Below are 19,561 nucleotides of genomic sequence, written 5' to 3' on the forward strand. Positions count from 1 at the left end.
TGGGTTGATGACCTTATTAAAATGGAACCAGGCAAATGAACCTCTGTATTAGCAGTAGGTCAAGGCCAAAAGTCATGTTCAACACATGACGTCCATCATGCACCCACGTGGTAGCACGGAAAGTTCAGTGGCCTGAAAAAACTGGAAGCAGTGGAAGTTCAGTCAGTCAGTGTTTTGGGAAAACTGTGAAGATGAGTCTGAGCGACTCATATTCCCACAAATCCAGTAATGCAATTACAGTAAAGTGTCCTAATAAATTCTTTTAAGGTGCATGAATATTGAAGATATTAGGAAAACAGTCTTCAGCTCCTGTCTATGACATCATCACCATCTTGCTTCCCTTTACTCTGAACACAGTGGTTGTTCTACTTATAGTATGAAGGACGTTTCGTTTTACTGTCCTGGCAGAGATAAACGTCTGTCCTCCGTGCCCGTCTGTGCCTGCTCCAAACCTCTATAAACACGGGCCTTATCAAAACCATTTACAACTGTCAGCATGCTTGATGAAGCCTGAGGGCTGCTGAGTGCATTATAGGTCACTTCCCTGAAGGGAGCGCGCTCTTGAAGATAACCCCGTGCATCTTATTGTGTTTTGAAGCTGTGGTCAATTTCGATTAGGCTTCTGTGAGTACGGACATCGTGTCCCATATGATTGATATGATACTGTCCATCATAATGAGATCACCCTGGGAAAAAAAACAGGGCTGTTAAACATTTTTCATGTATTCTTTCAAGGAATGAGTAAAGGCATTGATAACATAAAACAAATATTCGGTGACTGGCGCTGCCAGTTGTGTCTGGTGTGTAATCTCTTTATTGCGGTCATTCACTTTATGGACTGACCTTGACACAGGTACCCTGCAGTTCAGATCCTCCTCTTAAACTTCCAGTTTCAAGCTTCTGGGTTTGTCAGGCTTTTTGGCAAATGTGTCACTAAATAACAATAAATAACGAGGATGGTACATCATATATGGTGGCACCCGGGATCACTGACTATCATAAATGTTTTACTGTCTATAGTTCATGGCACTGGATGTTCAAACCAGAGGTCTTCCACATTGGGTTGTTTGTTTATTTCTTACGATAATAAAATCATTTTCTTATCGGCCCCAAAGCTCGGTGCCAGGTACGGGGTAGATAACAAAATAGGATAAATGCATTTAAATGAAACGCTATTTCTGTACCATAAATAGAACCATATTCAAGGTTGTCCTGTGGCACACAAGAAGGTTTTCTAGCTCTTCTTCACAGGTTTGTGCAGAATTTGCGTTTTCACTGGATGCTTGTAGTCTTTACATTGCAATGTGGCAGTGAAAATAAATGTCTGCTCTATCAAATACATGTCCAACTTTTCAACCCTTGTGAGCTGGAGGAGGCTGAATTACACTTCTCTTATATAAAGCTTCCTCTGGTTAAAATCACAATATAAATAGTAATAACTCAGCTTGTTTAAAAGTCAAGATTCCTTGCCAAATAATTCGGTTTTATTTATATAGTGCCAGATCGCAGCAACAGTCGCCTCAGGGTGTTTTACATTGTCAGGTAAAGACAATAACACCAAGGTGGCTGTTTACAACCAGTTTCCACTAAATTAGAGTATTAAAATAAAATTGTCTTCTGGGATTTTACTCTTTTATTTGAAGTTATCTCGCAGGTCAGTGACCCAAGTCTACTTTGGCCTGTTTCCAGTATTACAGGTGTGAGCTAGCAGCAAGCAGGGGCTCACTGTGGGGCTGATTACTTTTCCAGTCCTTGGTAGCTTGGTACTGCCTGGGTTAATGACACCGGTTACAAGATAAGACCCAGCCCTCTTGATAGCCAGACTTTACATCAGCAGCTCCTTTTCATTGAGAAAAGCTTATCAGTTTCCCAGGGTTGTTCCAGTCACCTGGCAGAACACACAGTTGTTTTTCATATGGAACGTATTGACAAGTCAAAGTCCACTAAAGCAGGTTGGGCTGGCCTTATAAATAGAGGGAGACTCCAAGCAGCAGCAGCAGCTGTGCTCACAAGCGCGTGAAGAGGCCATCCTGCGAGAGGATTCATTTAACTGCCCACACAATCTGTGACTCGGTTAAAATGGACAGCGCGTGTTGTTGTTCAACCAGCAGTGATAGGACTTCAAATCCTATCCTGTACAACATCCTGAGCCAAATGGATGGCAGCAGACCAAGCCAAGGCAACTTCAGCTACAATTCAGTGCGTCACAGATGCAAATGTGAGGCGCGACGGACAGTGTGCTTGAAAAGGCCGTCGGAGATTTGCAAAGAAGCTTCGGCGGTTCTGGTAAAAACCCTAAATTTCATGAAAAACTTGCCCGCCTTTAACCAGCTGCCTCCAAACGACCAGTTCGCCCTTCTGAAAAGCTCCTGGGCGCCACTCTTCATTCTGGGTCTGGCCCAAGAGCACGTGGACTTTGAGGTGATGGACATCCCCACTGATAGCATGCTGAAAAAGATCCTCCTGAACAGACCTGAGAACCCTGAGGTGGAAAGGGAGCAGCCCACTATGGCCGGTGTCAGCAAACTCGTGTCTTGCCTCAAAAAGTTTTGGAGTTTGGATTTGAGCCCCAAGGAGTACGCATACCTCAAAGGGACCACGATATTTAATCCAGGTATGTATTCGAAGTGTTCAGCTTCAGCTTTCTCTGGTCAGTTTTCAGTGGTTTAATAATGGTGTGCAATATTAAGCATTCATGTAACTTTACAGTTTTGTTTTTCCACCGACAGACGTACCAGATTTGAAGGCAGCCCTGTTTGTGGAAGGCTTGCAACAGGAAGCTCAGCAGGCCTTAAGCAAGGTGGTTCAGCTCCTCCACCCAGGGGACGGGGACCGCTTTGCTCAAATCCTCCTCACAGCCTCCGTGTTGCAGAGCATCACCCCCAGCCTCATCACTGAACTCTTCTTCCGGCCTGTGATAGGACAGGCGAACCTGCTGGAGCTGCTGGTGGACATGCTCTTCTGCAGATAGGAGCAGTGGATTTTAGAGCTTTTCCGTCTTTGTGAAATGAAGGATTGCCTGATGGTGGGTTGCTCTAAAACACATTTACTATTAAACAAAACTCAAAGAAAACAAAAACTGTGAATTGTTGAAGATGGGGTTATGAACTGCTTACACTGAAAATGATGCCGTGGTCACTGAAGCCCAGTCTGACAAGATTTCGTCCAACTGAACTGGATTTGACTTTCTACATTAGGACAGAGTACCTACTGCCCATGTATTTGCGTGATCTCATGACGGGAGCTCTCTGTTGTAAATAATTATTGTTTGCATTTACAAAACTTTTCAAATAAATCTATTTTTTTACACAAATGAAGAGTGAAATTGTGTGTCGGTCACCTGAAAAGGGAAGTTTGTAATATATGTACCAGCTGGAACATCTGGTACTAACAGTCTGGTTTGAACATTTGACCCCTGCACTCCATTGGCAGGCCCATCAGTGATATGTGCAGGACAACATGACACATTAAATTCTTGTTGTTGCCAGAGCTCTTAAAAAGCAAATACCTTGAAAATGGGAGTAAAAGGATGATTTTGGGGTGATGGGGTGGCTGTAGCTCAGGTGGCAGAGCAGAAGGTCATTTTTACCTAAATAACCTCTGCATTAAAATGTCAGGAAATGTTTTACATGTTACATTTAACATGAGTGCTTATTGATTTTAAATAAATTAACAGCTAGTAGACTTTCTTGAAAATAGGTTTAGATAACTGTATTACAGAAAAACAAATAGTATCTGAACATATTAAAATAATAGGAATAAAGAATTTTACACTGCTTTAACAAATTAAGATCTTAACGAAGCCAAAAAAATAGAAGAAAAAAAGCATTTACAAAGAATATCTCAGTTCTCTGTGTGAAAATGTCCTGTTGATAACAAAGGTCAGAGGAGAATGACCTTCGATCTGACAGGAAGGCAACAGCAAGTCAAATAATCAGTTATTACAGCCAAGCTGTGCAGAAGAGCTTTTCTGACAGCACTAAAAGCAGCAGAAGAAGAAGATGCAGAAAGACCACACTGAGTGCCACTTCTGTCTGCTAAGAACAGGAAAATAAAGCTACACCAAAGCTGGACAATAGAAAACTAGAAAATGTTGTCTGGTCTGATGGGTTTTAATTTTTGCTCCAATAATCAGGTGGTAATGTCAGAAACGACATTCAGCTTTGAGCTGAGGCTGCTGGTGGTGTGATGGTCTGGAGAATACTCTCTTGGCACACTTTGGACCCATACCAGTGAGCATCGTTTAAAAAACCACAGCTTACCCGTTGTTGCTGAGCGCAGCCATCCCTTTTTGACCACAGTATGCCCGTCTTCTGTCGGCTGCTTCCAGCAGGTTAACACACCATGTGACAAAGCTCACATCATTTCAAACGGCTTTCTTTAACATGAAAATGAGTTCACCGCAGTCAAATCCCCTCCATAGTCACCAGATCTCAATCATATTGAGCATCTTTGAGATATGGTGGAATGGGAGATTTCCATCGTGAATGTGCAGCTGACAAATGTGCAGCAACTATGTGATCTTATTATGTCAGTGTGGACCAAAATCACTGAGTTTAGATTGCTGCATGAATCTCTGGAGAGCATGAAAATGATTCTATTGGTGGGAGGAAATCAAAAAAAGGGCTTTTAGGGGATATAACACAGTTATTTATTTATTCATTATAGAATAGGTGGGGGAATGACAGCTTAGAAAGGATTTATCAGGGGTCATAAATATATCCATGTTATTATTAGTTATGTATCTTGACCTGAGGATGGAGACACTATGTTTAAATGTGGCAGCACAGTTTTATACGCAGTCTACGTAATGCTTTCTTTTTTCTCTAATGGTTCTCTGTCCCCCTCTCATGGAAAACTGTGGAAGTCACACATTTTCCCAACAGAGAGAATCATAAAAATTGAGCCTGAACTTTATTGCGTTTGCAAACCCTTATGAGTGCAAAAGCCTCACTCGGAGTGATTTTAAAGGTTCAGCACCTGAAAGCAGCCGAGGAAAAACTTAAAAGGCTAAATCAGCTGCGACGGGAAACTCTTGACTGGTTCTTGGAGATCTGCAGGCTGCATCACTTATGGAGCAAGCTCACGATTGGTCTTGTCCTGTGGTATGTTAGTTGTGAAACTGTGAGCCTTTACATGACACCTACATACAGGTAAAACAGGAATGTGCTGGTGGGGGAGTGAGCCAGAGGAAATGGGGTTACACAGGCCAAATGCAACACACACAGAAACAACTTGCCTAAAACAAAAAAGCTGTGTGTGTGGCGCTGAAGAACAGATAGTTAGGAAGTGTAATTGTCTTCATGCAAGATTTTACTGGGTTTTGAATAAAAACAAAATAGTTTCAGTAACTTTGTTTGTGCGTTTTCTCGGTGCAATTTTGGCTACCGGTTTAACCCCCCGCCCCTCGTTTTAAAGCAGTAAGTCACAGCTGGAAACAACTGTACAGGCTCCTAAAATAAACAAAAGATAATGATTATTGACAGATGCAGCTTCATCTGTTTAACCCAAATTTGAACCGCTTCAAGAAAATTAGGCTGACTTTCTGCACTGTTCCTTCGCCTTTGCCATAAATGACAAAGACAAAGCCGTGGATTTTATTTCCTTTCTGTAAGAACCAGCCAAACGAGTTCCTTCTTTTGCTGAGGGCGGAAAAAGCCTGCCTGCTGTAACACAGTGACCTCGGGGAGATGAGCCTGACAACAATAATCCCAGAGATAAAGAGGAAAAAAATAGGCTGAAGAGAGAGTGCCAGAGAAGCTCGTGATGGTAAAGACTTGTTGATATACATGAGCAAAATCATTTGCTGCCAAACAAATGGAGCTGCTTTATACACAGAGAGAGAAAGACTTCCAGATTTAGACTTTTGAATAAACACAAGCATAAAGAGGAATGGAAGTTGTTTTTTTTTTTATTATTTTGTTAAAAATATGACTTAGTAGCTAACAACATAAAATAAAATAAAAATGTGGACAAACACCACATATGGTTTTAAAAAAACCACAAAGTAACATCGATAGAAGGGTATTTACAAAATATGGCTAATACAAATTTCAGGTAAAAAACTCACGTCTTAGGGTTGTGGGGAAATGGCAGGAGGTCGACAAGCTCATACACACATACGGCACATGCACAACAGCTAGCAAAAAAAATGAAGATAAAAACAAGAACGAGGACGGCTCTGTTCAAACGTCTGCCTCTTTCCTATGGCATCCTGTTGAGTGGAGTCACTTTTTTCATCTTTAAACACTGCACAGAAAAAATACATAAAAACCTATATCTCCTAACGTGTGTGTGTGTGTGTGTGTGTGTGTGTGTGTGTGTGTGTGTGGAGGGGAAATAGGGGGGGAGAGTCTCCTCAGTGGGTCTTTTGCTTGAAACATAAAGATGCTTGTAAACAGCAGGTAGTAGCTGGACCACTTAAAGGCAGAAGTACAACCACCCGGGAGAAAAGGTGCTCAACTTGGTAACAGCAGGAGGATGAAATAGCCCATGTAACTGGCTACATCTCATTGTTTTTGTTTGACTTTTAGAGAATCAGAGGAGCGCCTGAGGAGTAGGTTTCAGCGTCGTGGTGGTACGCCGAGTAGGCCGTAGTAGTGCTGGAGGAATATGCTGCAAAAAGACAAAAAGGGAAAAAAGGAAGGATTGTTTAATGCAGTGAGGTTAAAAAGCATAGCTCTAGTTTCATTTATCCTTAAGCGAAAAAACCTGGACAAACCCAGGACCCGGACACGTTCCCCGAACACAGAGTTAAAGTTGTGAAAACACGGTGTGGCGTACCCTCATTCACAGACATGTAACAGGACACCCGTCCTTTTACCAACCTCTTCACCGAACAACAAGAGAGAGAGAGAGAAAAGAGGAGCCTAGTTTACGTAATCCATCTGTAACCCAAGTTGGTGAAATTACTTAGCAGATCTGGGAACATTATGTGACATATATTTAATGTGACTTGATCTGCTCATCTAGCAGGTGGTGTAGCATTACCATGGAGCCGGAGGGCAGGCAGATAGGTAGGTGTTAGGTGAAAGAATATGCAGGGAATGGAAAAAGGGCAGGAATGCGGTGCTTTCACTGCTAGGAGAGTGGGATGTGACTGAAAGGTGGAGGAGGTGAGAAAACGCCTACAGCTGCACAGCTACAGCACACACACACAGAGCAGGCTGGTTATTACACCCAAATGCCCAGGATGGACTGCCAAAGTCAAGCAGAATTACTTTATTTACTCCCGAGTATCTTAATTCCACACGAAACCAAAAGAAGACAGACTCATGGGAAATCCCCACACACACCACCCCCGCGCATGCACTCACTTCGCCCGCTGTAATTTCTCATCTTTCTCGCCAGCTCGTCTGATGGCGTCTGCTCCGACACTTTCACCTCTGGAACTGTAGCGAAAGGCAAAAAAACAAAGCAAAAACAAAGACAAGACAAAATGAACGCAGGCAAGAGAAAACAAACAGAGATCCAGCAAACGTTATAATTCATCCGGTCATCTCTGTTATCGTGCTTGAGTTTAGCAGACGCCGCACCTGCATCGACTTGCCTCAGATTAAGCGATTGTTATGAGGCTACTGCATGTAAAATACCTGGAGTTTTAGAGCTCGCAGCTACGAGGCAAACAAAAGAGCTTCAGCCGGTGTTCCAACAGACTCTATGAGTCATTAAGAAAAGATGGGTCAGATGATTGGTATATTTGGTATGTTGCTGCAAGGTGCTGGTGAGCAAGGTTGTCTTGTGCATTATAAATATTTACACAGCTCTAGCAAGAAAAAAAGAAAAGAAAAGAAAAGATTCTTACAATCACTGCTCATGAAGGTGTTTGTCATGGTCTCGTTGCCACTGTCGGGGAGGGTCCCGTCCCTCCTGCTGTTATGATGCTGCCCGGTCGACAGGTAGCCCTTGTTCCTTTTGCCCTTCCGCGTGCTGATGCGGATGACCCCGTGCACCAGCTTGCACTCGGCCTCTTGCTCCTCCAGGTTGTAGTCCTGAGCGATGCTGTAGATGAGCTCGCTGATCTCGTTGGTCTTGCGGGAGAAGGAGGAATCAGAGGTGCACTTGGCCAGCTGGTCAATCTGATGCAGGGCGTAAAGCTCCAGCAGCTTCTTGGTGATCAGAGAGTCAATGTCTTTGTCGCTCTGCTCATCCAAGTCGTAGTCCTCGTAGGATATAAGGCTGGTGTTGCTGACCGGCCGCTGGTTATCCCCTTTACCTGATGCGCGACCCCGTTTGGGGTCAGCAACTGGGTACTTTACCTTCTGACCTGCTATGTGCACATCTGGGTAACGGAAACTGTCATTCAGGGGCAATCTGGGGGTCTTGGGCTGCTTATTATTGGGCTCCAAAGACATGCCAGGGGTTTTCATAGCTATGCCGTTAGGAGGTCGAGGGTCACCGACCGTTTTGGGGGTATGGTCTGTGGAGCTCTCGTTAACGGGGAGGCAGGGCTCCCGGGTGCCATAAAATCCACAGGTGAGAACACAACAGATAAGAGCCTTACAGCTACTCCAGCCCATAGAGGCACAGGAGCCACAGGACTGCCTGCTGCTCGGCACGCTGTCTGCCGACCCCGGAATAAATCCTATTGTCTCTGAACCCCTTCCTGTGCCGTTTCGAGGGTTGCTTCTTCCTCGACCATACCTGCCCTCTGAATAGCGGGAGTGGTCTCGTAGTTGCTCCCCATGAGGATCCTTGTAGGAGTCTTGGCTGGTCGTGCTGTCCCTGGATATAGTCCGGTTGGGTCGATGGTTGTCCGCCCTAGAGCAAGAGTTGGGGTACTTGTGGCGGGGAGCCCCTGTGCTGTGGCCAGGCATGGCTCAAAAAGCCTGGGACCTGGAGGAGGAGGAGAGGACAGATTAGTACAACCTCCATAAAACCCCCAAAACACATTGAACTAAGCTGCATTTAAAGCTGAAGCAGGAAAAACATAGCTTTCAGTAAAGTAACCTAACATGAAGCTCGGAGAGTGTAAATAAAGCTGAGTGCTCTGATTTCTATCTTAACAATAACTTTCGTCGCACCCTTGGTTTTTTTTTTTCTTGCCTAATAGTGCGCGCGGAGGAGAAAAGGTGAGACCAAACCTCATTCAACATCCAACTGTTTTTCCATTTTACTTGCAAATCGTCCACTTACCGCATAAGAGGAAACACTTTTATCCCAGACAACTTGTTCAACGAGCAAAGTGCGGAAGTCTTAGAGAGAAAAAAAAACTACGCTAACGCTCCAAACGGAGAAAACAAAACCGCCTACAGATTTTTAGGTTTGTGTACTTAAGCAAAGTTTGCAAACCCAAAACAGAGTCCCGCAGTCCGAGGGGAAAAACACAGCTCAGCTCATCGAGGTCGTTTGTCTTTCAGTGAAAAGAAGTTTACAGTCTTGCGTTGCCGAGAGTCTCCCAATGTTTGGCTATTACCTGCGGCTACAGCTAATCCCAGATCCTACACCCACCCACAGGTGAGTCGTGACGTCACACGAGGCGGATTTGAACGTGCAGGGGACGGAACCAGAGATGTGGGGAGGAAAGAGGGGGCGGGGGGTGATACGAGGGGAAACTATTGCATAGTAACGTGTATGTTTGTTTGTTTGTTTTTTAAAAATTCCAAAAAAATGTGTCGGATTTCTTTCAGTTTAAAAATGTTTAAATACGCATTTCGTGAATTATTAAAGAGTTCTTAAAGAACAGGAATTTAACACTTAGAGTCCCCCGAGAGCAGCCATTTGGCTTTTCTACCTTTAAAACCCGCCTTCCAGCCAAATGGCTGGTAGGTGTTTAGCTAGGCTTTAGCTTCAGCCAAGTGGAAGCTAAATTGGCTGGTCATTCATATGTAAATTAGGTTGTTACCTGAGAATTCTGGAGGGGAGTGGGGGTGTGTGAATGAGGGGGTGGGGGAGCTGCTAAAAGCTGTGAACTTCATTTTGTGTTCGTCTTGATGCATTCTCAATCATCCAGGGAAATAAATCTCCAAAAGTCACCAACTTGGAGTGTTTCAGTTTGCCATCTTAGGGAGAAATCAACACACATGGGTGTATTTCCTTTGTTGCTGAGATTTATTGATAAAAACAGTACAAAAAACCAACCATTTGTACACATATTTACAAATAATAATAAAAAGTGAGTGAGTACATTTCAACATTTTCAGCAATCACTCACAATCCTGGCACTGCCATGGTATCTGTAGTCTGCATTGAACAGCTTGAACATTACACATGTAGCTCAGTTTAAAGTTCATTCATTACAACAAGAAATCATTATTCAGTAAAATTTTATAACGTGCGTTATACTCTAAAGTAAATACCCTATAGACAGAAAACTCCTGTATGAGGAAGCACTTGGTGAAAGTGGAAATAAAAAACTCCCTTTTAACAGGAAGAAACGTCTGGCAGAATGAGGCTCAGGGAGGGTGGCCAGTTGGGGATGAGGGAAGGAAGACAGGATAACAGACACACTGTGGAGGAGAGCCAAAGATTCATAATAACTAATGATTAAATGCAGAGTGGTGTATAAACACATAGTGAGTAGAAAAAGCGAGTGAAGCTTGATGAAGAATATTTCATTAGCCTCCATAAAAAGTATAATGGAGAAAGGAATATGGGAACAAAATTAAAACAATAAAAATAAAAGGCAAGTTTATTTATTTAATATATGCTGCTTTACTCAAACTGAATGTGCTTAAGACTAAACATAAAAGCATAAACGCCTGTGTAGGTTTACAATGCCTTAAGGCAGAGATTCAGGGGGCATTTTGCAGAAATAAATAAAAGAAAGTCCCAGCAAAACTTCACGTGAGTGGTTTCTACAATGAAAACAGATACCTGTCTGATATTTAATGAAGTAGAAATGTTATGGGGGGGGGGGGGGGGGGGGGGGGGGGGGAATCATTTTCTATCTTTTGACGGTGTTTCTATCACTTTCTTTATTTGGTGTTGTAGGGCAGATTGTAGGCAACGTGTTTGTTGGCTAGAAGGCCGTAAAAGTGCAGATGATTCAGATCATTCTTAAGGATAAATCAAATGAGAGCGTCTTTGCAGCTTTCACATTTTCCAAAGCTGTCCGGTGGACCCTTGGTGGCCAGTTCTGCCCTTTAGGCTGTGTGCTTGACACCCCTGATAAACAGCCATGTGATGCAGGATAGCAGAGAATTTTTGTGTTTTAAATTGCAGCAGTGCACTTTTCTAATTTCTCTATATAAATCCTCTTTAACGTGCACATACAATGGGTAGAGAGCTCCGGCAGGGACACAGAGGTGCACAGCTGCAGAGCCAGCAGGTGTGTTTCCCGGTGATATCATTCATTCTGCCCTACTTTTTCCTTGTATAGAAACACTTAATCACCCACTCTTTGAATTGAAATAGTATGGCAATCTCACGTGGAGATATACATGAGCTTGTGTAGCAGTGCCTTCCTCACTACACTTACAATAAAACAGCACAAGAAATTAATTACATCATTTCTTTTTATTTCTAATTAATGTAAACACAGGTTTTTATATCATACCAAGACATATTCATTCAAATACAAATCGCATTATTACCGCTCCTATACAGATATAGGGCTGAGTAAATTTAAAGGTTTTGCTTTTTTTTACTGAAGAACACAGTAGAATAGACCTACCCTACCATTCACTGGTCATCTATAATTTATGTTATTTATGTTTTTCTTTATCTTCTGCTTACTGGAAAGATATTTCAGCTAATATAAAAGTAAAGAAAGCACACTGAAAAAGCTAACATCCATTTCCAAAGTAGCCTATGTGTAAGGTCCTTATAAAAATCTAGAAGAAAAACATACACTTACTAACTTACAAATACAAGAATCTAGAGTATCTACAACACAAAGGCACTTTTTTTTTAGGTTTCTAGGATGTAACTCCGATATGTACAGAATGCTCGAGACAAAATTGCAAATTTCCTCCTAAAACTATTTACAGCTACACCATAATATGTCAAATCATCAGTTAGTTTATCATAAGTTTAGAGGTGGGGAGGTTGTCAGCTGTTTGACTTGTGTTTTTGTGGGGGCAACAGAGGTGTCACTGGGCAGCTGCTGGGGCAGAGATATTCCTAACTGCCTTTGCGCCCTTCTGCTGTCTGCAGAAATGTGCCCCAGCCGAGGGTCCGAGTCAATCTCGTATCGGTAGTGATAGCCCTCCAGGACATCCCGACAAGCGTCTCTCATTTCATTGATCCACTTCTTCATACCTTTGCGATTCAGGTAGAGCACAAAGAGAAAAACCATGCCAACAAGCCCCAGAACCAGTCCCAGGAAGACATAAGAGGTCTGCAGGGTGAGATCAGCGACCTCTGCCAGGACTGGAACAACACACCCGATATCCTGGATGCTGAGCCCTCTTAGGCGGGCGTCAGTTAATGCGCCAGGTGAGGCACATCTCACAGCATCCACATCAACCTTAGCTCTCGATTTATTCAGCCACGCGACAAACTCATTGATCTCGCAGGAGCAGGTGTAGGGGTTGTTACCAAGCAGGATTCTGATGTCCCCAAGCTTGTCCAACTCCACCAGAGCATCGGTTCCGAATGTGCTGAAGGTGTTGTGCGTCAGGTCAAGCATTTCCAGGTAATTCATGCCAGAGAAGGTCCCACTGTAGACTGCCACCAAAGAGTTGTTGGTGAGGAAAAGCTGCTGCAGATTGGGAAGGTGAGAGAACATGCCCGGGGGAAGCAGCGCAAGCTTGTTCCCCGAGAGGTCGAGGCGGAGGAGCCCCGCGAGGCCCCCCCAGCGCAGAGCTGTGGTCAGGTCTGTAAGGGCAGTAAAGTTGTAGAGTGACTGGCTCAGGTTGAGCTCCTGAAGGGGACTACCAGGTATGCTGAGAGCCTCTGGATGGATGAGTGCCAGCTGGTTTCCACTGAGGTCCAGGAAGCGCAGGTTGACCAGGGAGGAGAAGGTGTGGGACGCCATCTCTGTTAACCTGAGGAGACGACTAACACTTTAACATCAGGTTTTAGACATCTGATTATATCCTCCTGCTTGGAAACAAGAAATGCTGGGAAACCTCACTGTACTATCAAGGTTAAAAAAAGAAAAACTCACAGAAACAGATCTTTATTTATTTATTTATTGTGTAAACATAAAGAAATAAACTATTCAAATACGGCTTAATACATACATGGTTGAAACTGAAAAAGAAACAAATAAAAAACACTGACATTCTCACCTGTTATTGGTTAAAATGATGTTAGTGACGTTCTCCAGCTCCGTAAACGAACTGGGTCCAATTTGGTGTATATTATTCCCTGTGATAATGACGGTCCTGGCATATCCTGGAATATTTTCTGGTGCTGTGAGCAGATCTTTAGAAACACATTTTACCGTGCGGATCACAGCGAAACACTCACAGCCAAAAGGACACTCCAAGCAGCGGCACAGAGCGCAGAAAAGAATCCCCAAAAACACAAAAACAGCAGAAAAACACATCTCTAAATAACAGCTGAAAGAGTTTAAACTACAGACGTGTATTCATAAATCAAACTTTAGCTGTTATCCTTTGTTCTCTAAAAGTGATCGGACACTGCAGAGGTGGCAAAGACTGCTCGCTCAGTCGTCGTCTGCTGCACTGTGGGAATAAAGGTTCCCGTAAAGTGATGGTAGTTCATATCACACAGAGTCTGCTGGATGAAAACGCAGTCCCCTTAAAGGTACAGAGGACGACCCACAGCCGGTCACCTTTATCCCAGTCTGCCAGGGGAGACAACAAAAGAGCTCTGCACACAGCAAATCCAAAATGCAGGTACAAAAATGGAAATATTAAACGGTTACAGACATACAATAATAAATAATACTTATTCAAGTACCAAAAACATCCAATAAAATAACATAATGCATAAACAAGTGATCAAATATTGCTCATATAACTTGGCAGGATCAAGTGTGAGGATGCACAAAAGGAAATCATACAAATCTTACTGCAAAAAAGCCAAAACAAACAAAAAAGAAGTCACTTAACATAGAAGCGTCTTATTAAGGAGGAAAATGTATCCGAGGGAGCGCAATACCCTAATTATTAACATGCGGGTTTCCATCATTCTATCTTTGGTCTAGCTGCTCATATTTCTAAGACAAATAATTGATGAATACTTCCAGCTTGAAGATTTTGCAATCCGTTTTCTATGGATTCGTCACTGAAATATATATTAGCCCGCCTGGAAACACATTCATCACTGCCGTTCATCAAAAATACATCTCTGCAACTGAAATGCATTACTCTACTGGGGTCTAATCTGGACGTCGTCTCCTTCATGATAATATTAACAAGGGGAAATAAAGCAAAAACACAAATGCAGACACTGTAGCTTGCCTTGCTAGCATAATAACCAATGAGAAATAATCAAAATATCAATAACTGAAGGACAAATTGTTCATTTCAACTGCCCCCCCCCCCAAAAAAAACCAAAACATTTAGCTTTGCCCTTTGATACTCTTAGAACATGCATCACAACAGATGAAGAGGCAGTCACTCAGTTTGTGCGCAAACAAACGTTCCATCAGAACGCACCACTCACATCGATGACTGTGTATAAAGTATAACCAAAAAGCCTGAGGCAGCTCGTTCTACTGCTCGCCGCACTACTGTAGGTTAAACGTGAGGATGAAGGTGGCGAGGACTCCGCTGAGCATGACGAAGGGCAGCCAGGTCTTGAGGAAAGCAGCCCAGCTGGAGGATGGAAAAACACAGTAATTAGAGTACTTCTCAACACCTGGATGTGACAAGGACGTGAGGTGTGCCGGAGTGTCACATGGTGCAATCTAACATAGTGTCTACAGCCCCAGCTTGTGTCCTACTGTCCCCGTCCACCCAGCCGGTGTGCGGGGAGCCCCAGCGGAGGACTGACCTCCAGTTGTTACACAGAGGGGAAGCGCTGCCGTCTGTGATTAATTGCGCGACTCCCCTTCTGTTTAAAAGACTCCTGTGCCACAGGATCGTACGAGCAGAGGCAGCACAAGCTGTGACGCCAGCAATCTCTATGTGGGTCAGCAGAGAATAATGAGGGAGGATCTCTGAGCCATATGTCTCTTGATGCTTTCCAGCATCCAGCAGCGGAGCTATTTAACAGACTGTTCAGACTGTGGTGATGAAGATGCTTCAGGTGTGCTGCACAGTAATGTTCTCCTTCAGTTAAACTGTAATACTAGCACAGCTACTCGTATCACCCTTTGTAGCACCTATGTCTGAAAGAGTGAAACCTGCCATGATAGAGGGTTTAGTACACTCACAGGACACTTTATTAGGCACACCTTGGTAGTATTGGGTTGAAACCCCTTTTGCCTTCAGAGCCGCCTTAATTCGTCACAGCAAAGATTCAACAAGGTGCTGGAAACATTCCTCAGATATTTTGGTCCATGTTGATGTGACTGCACAGCTGCTGCAGATCTGTAAGCTGCACACCCGTGGTGTGACACTCCAGTTCCGCCACATCCCAAAGGTGCTCTACTGGATTAAGATCTGGTGATTGTGGAGGTCTTTTGAGCACAGTGGACTCATTGTCATGCTTAACCCTTGTATGGTGTTCGGGTCTGTGAGACCCGTGTTCAGTTTTTTTCAAAAGAAAAATTAAACAATTAATTATTTTTTCACGTGTAAATGTGTTGTGTCTTTCCACTCACTCCACTTGATTATAACTGATTTATTTATAACATTTTATATAAAAGAAAAACGAGAAGCACATTAATTCATAAATGTGATCTAACAAAGGTAAAGGGAAAAAATTAACCATGTTTGCTGTTCATATGTCTTGTAATTGGGATGAAGTAAACATCTGTTGAGTAATTTAACATAAAATTGTTTGATAGTGTTAATTTGGAAAGCCAAAACTCTAGCGGGTCCACCAGACCCATGAACACTGGCTGAGTAACAAAAATACGAACACCACACAAGGGTTAAGAAACTGGTTTGACGTGATTCTAGCTTTTAGACATGGCATGTTACCCTGCTAGTAGCAGAGGGACATACTGTGGTCCTAATAGGAGCAACAATATTCAGGTAGGCTGTGGTGTAGAAATGATGCTCAGCTGGTACTAAGAGGCAGCAGCCTGAACACTGATACCAGGCACGCTTTCATGTTGTTTACCCTAAATTCTGACCTTACTATCCAATCTCACAGTAGAAACTGAGACTCATTAGACCAGGCAACATTTTTCCAATCTTCCATTGTCCAAATTTGGTGAGCTCGTGTGAATTGGAGCATCTGTTTCCTGTTTTTAGCTGGTAGGAGTGGGACACAGTGTGATCTTCTGCTTCTTGTAGCCCATCTGCTTCATGATTTGTCATGTTGTGCATTCAGAGATGCTCTTTTGCAGACTTTGGCTGTCATGAGTTACAACGAAGGTATGTTGCCTTTATATAAACTCAAAGCGGTCCAGCCATTGTCCTCTGACTTCAAAGAACATGCCTCTTACTGGGTAGTTTCTCTTTGCTAGATTATTCTCTGTAAACGCTGTAAAGAGATGACTGTGTAGATCAGCAGTTTCTGAAATACTTAGAAGCAGCCTGTCCAGCACTAAGAACTGCACCACATTCACTTAAGTCACCTGTTTTTCCTGTCCTGAAGTACTGTTTGAACTTCAGCAGCTTGTTTTGAACAGGTGTACCTACCAAAGTAGTTGGTGAATGCATTCTACACAGTCGTAACTGACTAAATAAACTTCACAACCTAAACCAATTGGCTCAAACAAAACCAGTATGACTTGAACTTAAATTTTCCTGTTTACAATAGAGGATTTATTGCAGATAAGTACCGGTGTGGCTACTACATGTCAAGTGGTAGAGTGGGTAGGCAAAGAGCTTGTGTTAAAAGGTTTAAGTGCCCTTGACTCACACATTTGAAAGCCAGAATTGCTCCTGATGTACAAAACCAGGGAGAAAAACCAAACTGAAAGATTTGCCCAGTGAATGTGAAGCATAGCTTGAGATATAAACACTAGCAAATTAATCATTAATTTTATACAACCTGTTTCCAGAAAAGATGAGACATTGTGTAAAATATAAATAAAACTTACAATATAAATCAATCAATTTGATTCTAACTAGATGTTTCAAAGGAGGTGGGATAGGGGTATGATTCCCTCCGTGTTGCCTCATTTCTTCTTTTAGCAACACTGTGTAAGGGTTTGGGAGCTGAGGAGATCAGCTGATAACTTTTGAAAGTTTTATAGAGGATTTCACCTGTGCAACAGTTAAGGGCCCTAAAAATACACTAAATATTGTCTGCAGGGTGGCATGTTTGGACTGCAGGCAGACGAGTTTCGCAGCTGGGTTCTTTTACTGCGAAGCGATGCTGTTGCAGCATGTGCAGAGTGTCTTCTGTATTGCACAATGTTACTAAAAAACATAACCTGTATAAATATTTCAGCATTAATAATAGCTTGACAAATGTGAAAGTTAACCAAGCCAAAAGATCACGCCCGTTCGTTTTTGGTTTCCAGGTTTCCTTGGATGACTCTAAATGGTAGCATGTGGTATTAGTGGCGGGAGGGCGGGGCAGTGTTTAGCACTGTTGCTCCACCCACCAACAGGGGCCTTTCTTTGTAGAGTTCACATGTTCTCTCTGGGTACTCAGACTCCCTCCCACAGTCCGAAGACATGCATGTTGGGTTAGGCTGTAGCAGGAATGAGAGTGTGAAGAGTGATCTGTCTCTAGCCGCTCTTATCATTCATACATGTGTTTTATTCCTGCAGTGCTGGAATAAGTGGCCAAAATATTTACCTTACGTGTTTCCCGTGAGTGAGAGACAGCACACACAGGTTCACCATGTTCCAGGATGTGCTGTTGTCGTAGCGCATCAGGTTGAGGGCCATGGCAACGTGGGAATGGCAGTTATCAAAGCACAGATTGTGCTTCAACAAAAAGTAAATAAATAAGTATTTATTATTAAATCACTAATGTGCAAGGAGGGTCACTAGTGTCAAAATGAATTAATTAAATACATCATTATATAATTAATTAATGAAAACTATAATTAAATATTATTACATATTTAAAAATATATTTTAATTGTAAGTAATTAATCAAACACTTAATTCATTTTGGCACTGAAGGCCTTCCATAAACACAATCCAGAAATGTGTTAATTAATTCATAAGAGAATGCTAAATACAACAATCTTACCGGCCTGCATTTATACTCCTCTGATGCATCGTGCACAGCTTTGTCCCATGTAGCTGCACCATTACCACACACTTTATCCACATCAAGCTTCCAATACCTGAAGTATTATTTTAAAAGAAAACAGTGAGTTACCTTTAATGCGTTATCTCTGCTCCCCCCCTACTTGTTAAAAGACAATAATATCATCAATAAACTTACTTTGTGGGTCTACCAAACCCCATGTTATCCTCCTGCAAAGAGCGGAAATCATGCATGTGAATTAGTGCTGTACGATCATGATCCAATACCAAGTAAATACAGGGTCAGTATTGACAACACCAACACCGACACTGATACTTTAAACTTATAAAGGTAGAAAAAGACTAAATCTGAACACAGTTTATAACACAGTAGTACTGATCCAATACCAGTACCATATTCAAATTGCTTCCCACCGCTAATGCGAATCTATCCTTGAGACTCCCATTGAGAAGGTCTAGCACTTTAACATCAGTCTCTATGCGGTGATGTGATAAACTCGATGCAAAAGCAGTGCTCACCGAGACAAAATATGACCCTGCGAAATCTCGTATGACTCCAGCAGAAGTGCATATGCCCATGTGACCGATGAAGGGGAGCACCCACCTGCAGGACGCACGCAAATAACACACGAGGCAATTACTGTACGTCCTAATGTCCAGCAAAACAGCTAACGCAATACCATTACAAGGAAACAGTATTAGCGGATAAGATAAACATAGCTTCGTTTCATCTGCTGCCACAGCACAGGAGCATCAATACTGCAGTAGCCTCTTACGTTAAAATGGGAATGGGTGTCCAGACAATGCAGAAAGGGTAGCGGCTGCTTTTTCTGTCGTTTTTTGGGAAATCACCGTGGTAGCTCATCATTACGTCGGTATCGTTCGCCTCCGCCATCACAGCCTGGAGTGACAGAAGGAGATGAACGGCAGTGACGCACAGCGGAGGTACGCAGCCACCTCCTCCAACCGTCGGTCCGTGAACGCAGCACGGGCCATCTGTTCGTCGATTAAGGCCTTTACGGTCAGCGAGGAGGGATTTAATGTTAGCTGCAGCGCCCTAGCACTTTACCTCTATAACAAATCTAAAAAATAATTTTTTTTGTCGTTTTCATGTATTGCGATAGTCTCTAAATACATGCATAATGGTCTCATTTCACTGTAAAACTGACTGCTTTGTGGTTCTGCAATTAATTCACCACATCAATGAAACATCTGCAAAACACTTGCTTTTCCAGCCCAGCGTTGTTGCTACAGAGTTACCTGCAGTAACTTCTCCCACAGATGGGTCACCTCATTAGATGAGATGCTCATTTAACTTGCTTGTGATGTACCGTGCTCGCATTTGTTGCCCGACAGTCAGCAAAAAGTGCGGACACTGACGAACGGGGATCCTCCTAACCTAGATAAAACTAAGTGCT

General features: G+C 42.9%; 4 protein-coding genes and 1 long non-coding RNA gene across 6 annotated transcripts; 2 read left to right on the top strand and 3 right to left on the bottom strand.

Annotated features, from left to right (window-relative positions):
* The first annotated feature begins 2,009 nt into the window (after positions 1-2,009).
* nr0b2a (nuclear receptor subfamily 0, group B, member 2a) lies at positions 2,010-3,307 on the top strand. The gene is made up of 2 exons (XM_004559948.3): positions 2,010-2,614; positions 2,730-3,307. Exons 1-2 carry the CDS (start codon positions 2,080-2,082, stop codon positions 2,969-2,971), a joined length of 777 nt encoding a protein of 258 aa, XP_004560005.1. The 5' UTR covers positions 2,010-2,079; the 3' UTR covers positions 2,972-3,307.
* A 2,586-nt stretch (positions 3,308-5,893) lies between these two features.
* kdf1a (keratinocyte differentiation factor 1a) lies at positions 5,894-9,504 on the bottom strand. 2 transcript variants are annotated; one of them, XM_004559947.4, is made up of 4 exons: positions 9,416-9,504; positions 7,805-8,835; positions 7,317-7,391; positions 5,894-6,615 (listed from the first exon to the last, which is right to left on the bottom strand). In XM_004559947.4, the coding sequence occupies exons 2-4, from the start codon at positions 8,814-8,816 to the stop codon at positions 6,530-6,532; spliced, it is 1,173 nt and encodes a 390-aa protein (XP_004560004.3). In that variant the 5' UTR covers positions 8,817-8,835; positions 9,416-9,504; the 3' UTR covers positions 5,894-6,529. The 2 variants fall into 2 exon arrangements, with proteins under 2 accessions (XP_004560004.3, XP_004560003.3); XM_004559946.3 differs by having other exon boundaries at positions 9,136-9,472.
* Positions 9,327-12,562, top strand: LOC143421041 (uncharacterized). Its single transcript, XR_013100764.1, has 3 exons — positions 9,327-9,456; positions 12,215-12,378; positions 12,459-12,562. It is a non-coding gene; the product is annotated as an uncharacterized LOC143421041 (long non-coding RNA).
* LOC101482629 (trophoblast glycoprotein) lies at positions 10,897-13,441 on the bottom strand. The gene is made up of 2 exons (XM_004559944.4): positions 13,176-13,441; positions 10,897-12,929 (listed from the first exon to the last, which is right to left on the bottom strand). Exons 1-2 carry the CDS (start codon positions 13,433-13,435, stop codon positions 11,966-11,968), a joined length of 1,224 nt encoding a protein of 407 aa, XP_004560001.1. The 5' UTR covers positions 13,436-13,441; the 3' UTR covers positions 10,897-11,965.
* Positions 13,442-13,446: 5 nt separating this feature from the next.
* On the bottom strand, positions 13,447-19,553 carry LOC101482936 (transmembrane protein 222). The gene is made up of 6 exons (XM_004559945.5): positions 18,920-19,553; positions 18,663-18,747; positions 18,322-18,353; positions 18,124-18,220; positions 17,722-17,852; positions 13,447-14,672 (listed from the first exon to the last, which is right to left on the bottom strand). Exons 1-6 carry the CDS (start codon positions 19,036-19,038, stop codon positions 14,585-14,587), a joined length of 552 nt encoding a protein of 183 aa, XP_004560002.1. The 5' UTR covers positions 19,039-19,553; the 3' UTR covers positions 13,447-14,584.
* Positions 19,554-19,561: the final 8 nt, after the last annotated feature.

This window comes from Maylandia zebra, linkage group LG11 (assembly GCF_041146795.1).
Source record: "Maylandia zebra isolate NMK-2024a linkage group LG11, Mzebra_GT3a, whole genome shotgun sequence".
Taxonomy (NCBI): Eukaryota; Metazoa; Chordata; class Actinopteri; order Cichliformes; family Cichlidae; genus Maylandia; species Maylandia zebra.

Coding starts and splice junctions, on each gene's coding strand:
- nr0b2a (XM_004559948.3), top strand. CDS start 2,080: ATGGACAGCGCGTGTTGTTGTTCAACCAGCAGTGATAGGACTTCAAAT. Junction 2,615..2,729: donor GACCACGATATTTAATCCAG/GTATGTATTCGA, acceptor TTCCACCGACAG/ACGTACCAGATTTGAAGGCA.
- kdf1a (XM_004559947.4), bottom strand. CDS start 8,816: ATGCCTGGCCACAGCACAGGGGCTCCCCGCCACAAGTACCCCAACTCT. Junction 7,392..7,804: donor CACCTTCATGAGCAGTGATT/GTAAGAATCTTT, acceptor CTTTCGCTACAG/TTCCAGAGGTGAAAGTGTCG. Junction 6,616..7,316: donor GAGAAATTACAGCGGGCGAA/GTGAGTGCATGC, acceptor GTCTTTTTGCAG/CATATTCCTCCAGCACTACT.
- LOC101482629 (XM_004559944.4), bottom strand. CDS start 13,435: ATGTGTTTTTCTGCTGTTTTTGTGTTTTTGGGGATTCTTTTCTGCGCT. Junction 12,930..13,175: donor ATCATTTTAACCAATAACAG/GTGAGAATGTCA, acceptor TCGTCTCCTCAG/GTTAACAGAGATGGCGTCCC.
- LOC101482936 (XM_004559945.5), bottom strand. CDS start 19,038: ATGGCGGAGGCGAACGATACCGACGTAATGATGAGCTACCACGGTGAT. Junction 18,354..18,662: donor CAGGGTCATATTTTGTCTCG/GTGAGCACTGCT, acceptor CGCTCTTTGCAG/GAGGATAACATGGGGTTTGG. Junction 18,221..18,321: donor GGGTTTGGTAGACCCACAAA/GTAAGTTTATTG, acceptor ATAATACTTCAG/GTATTGGAAGCTTGATGTGG.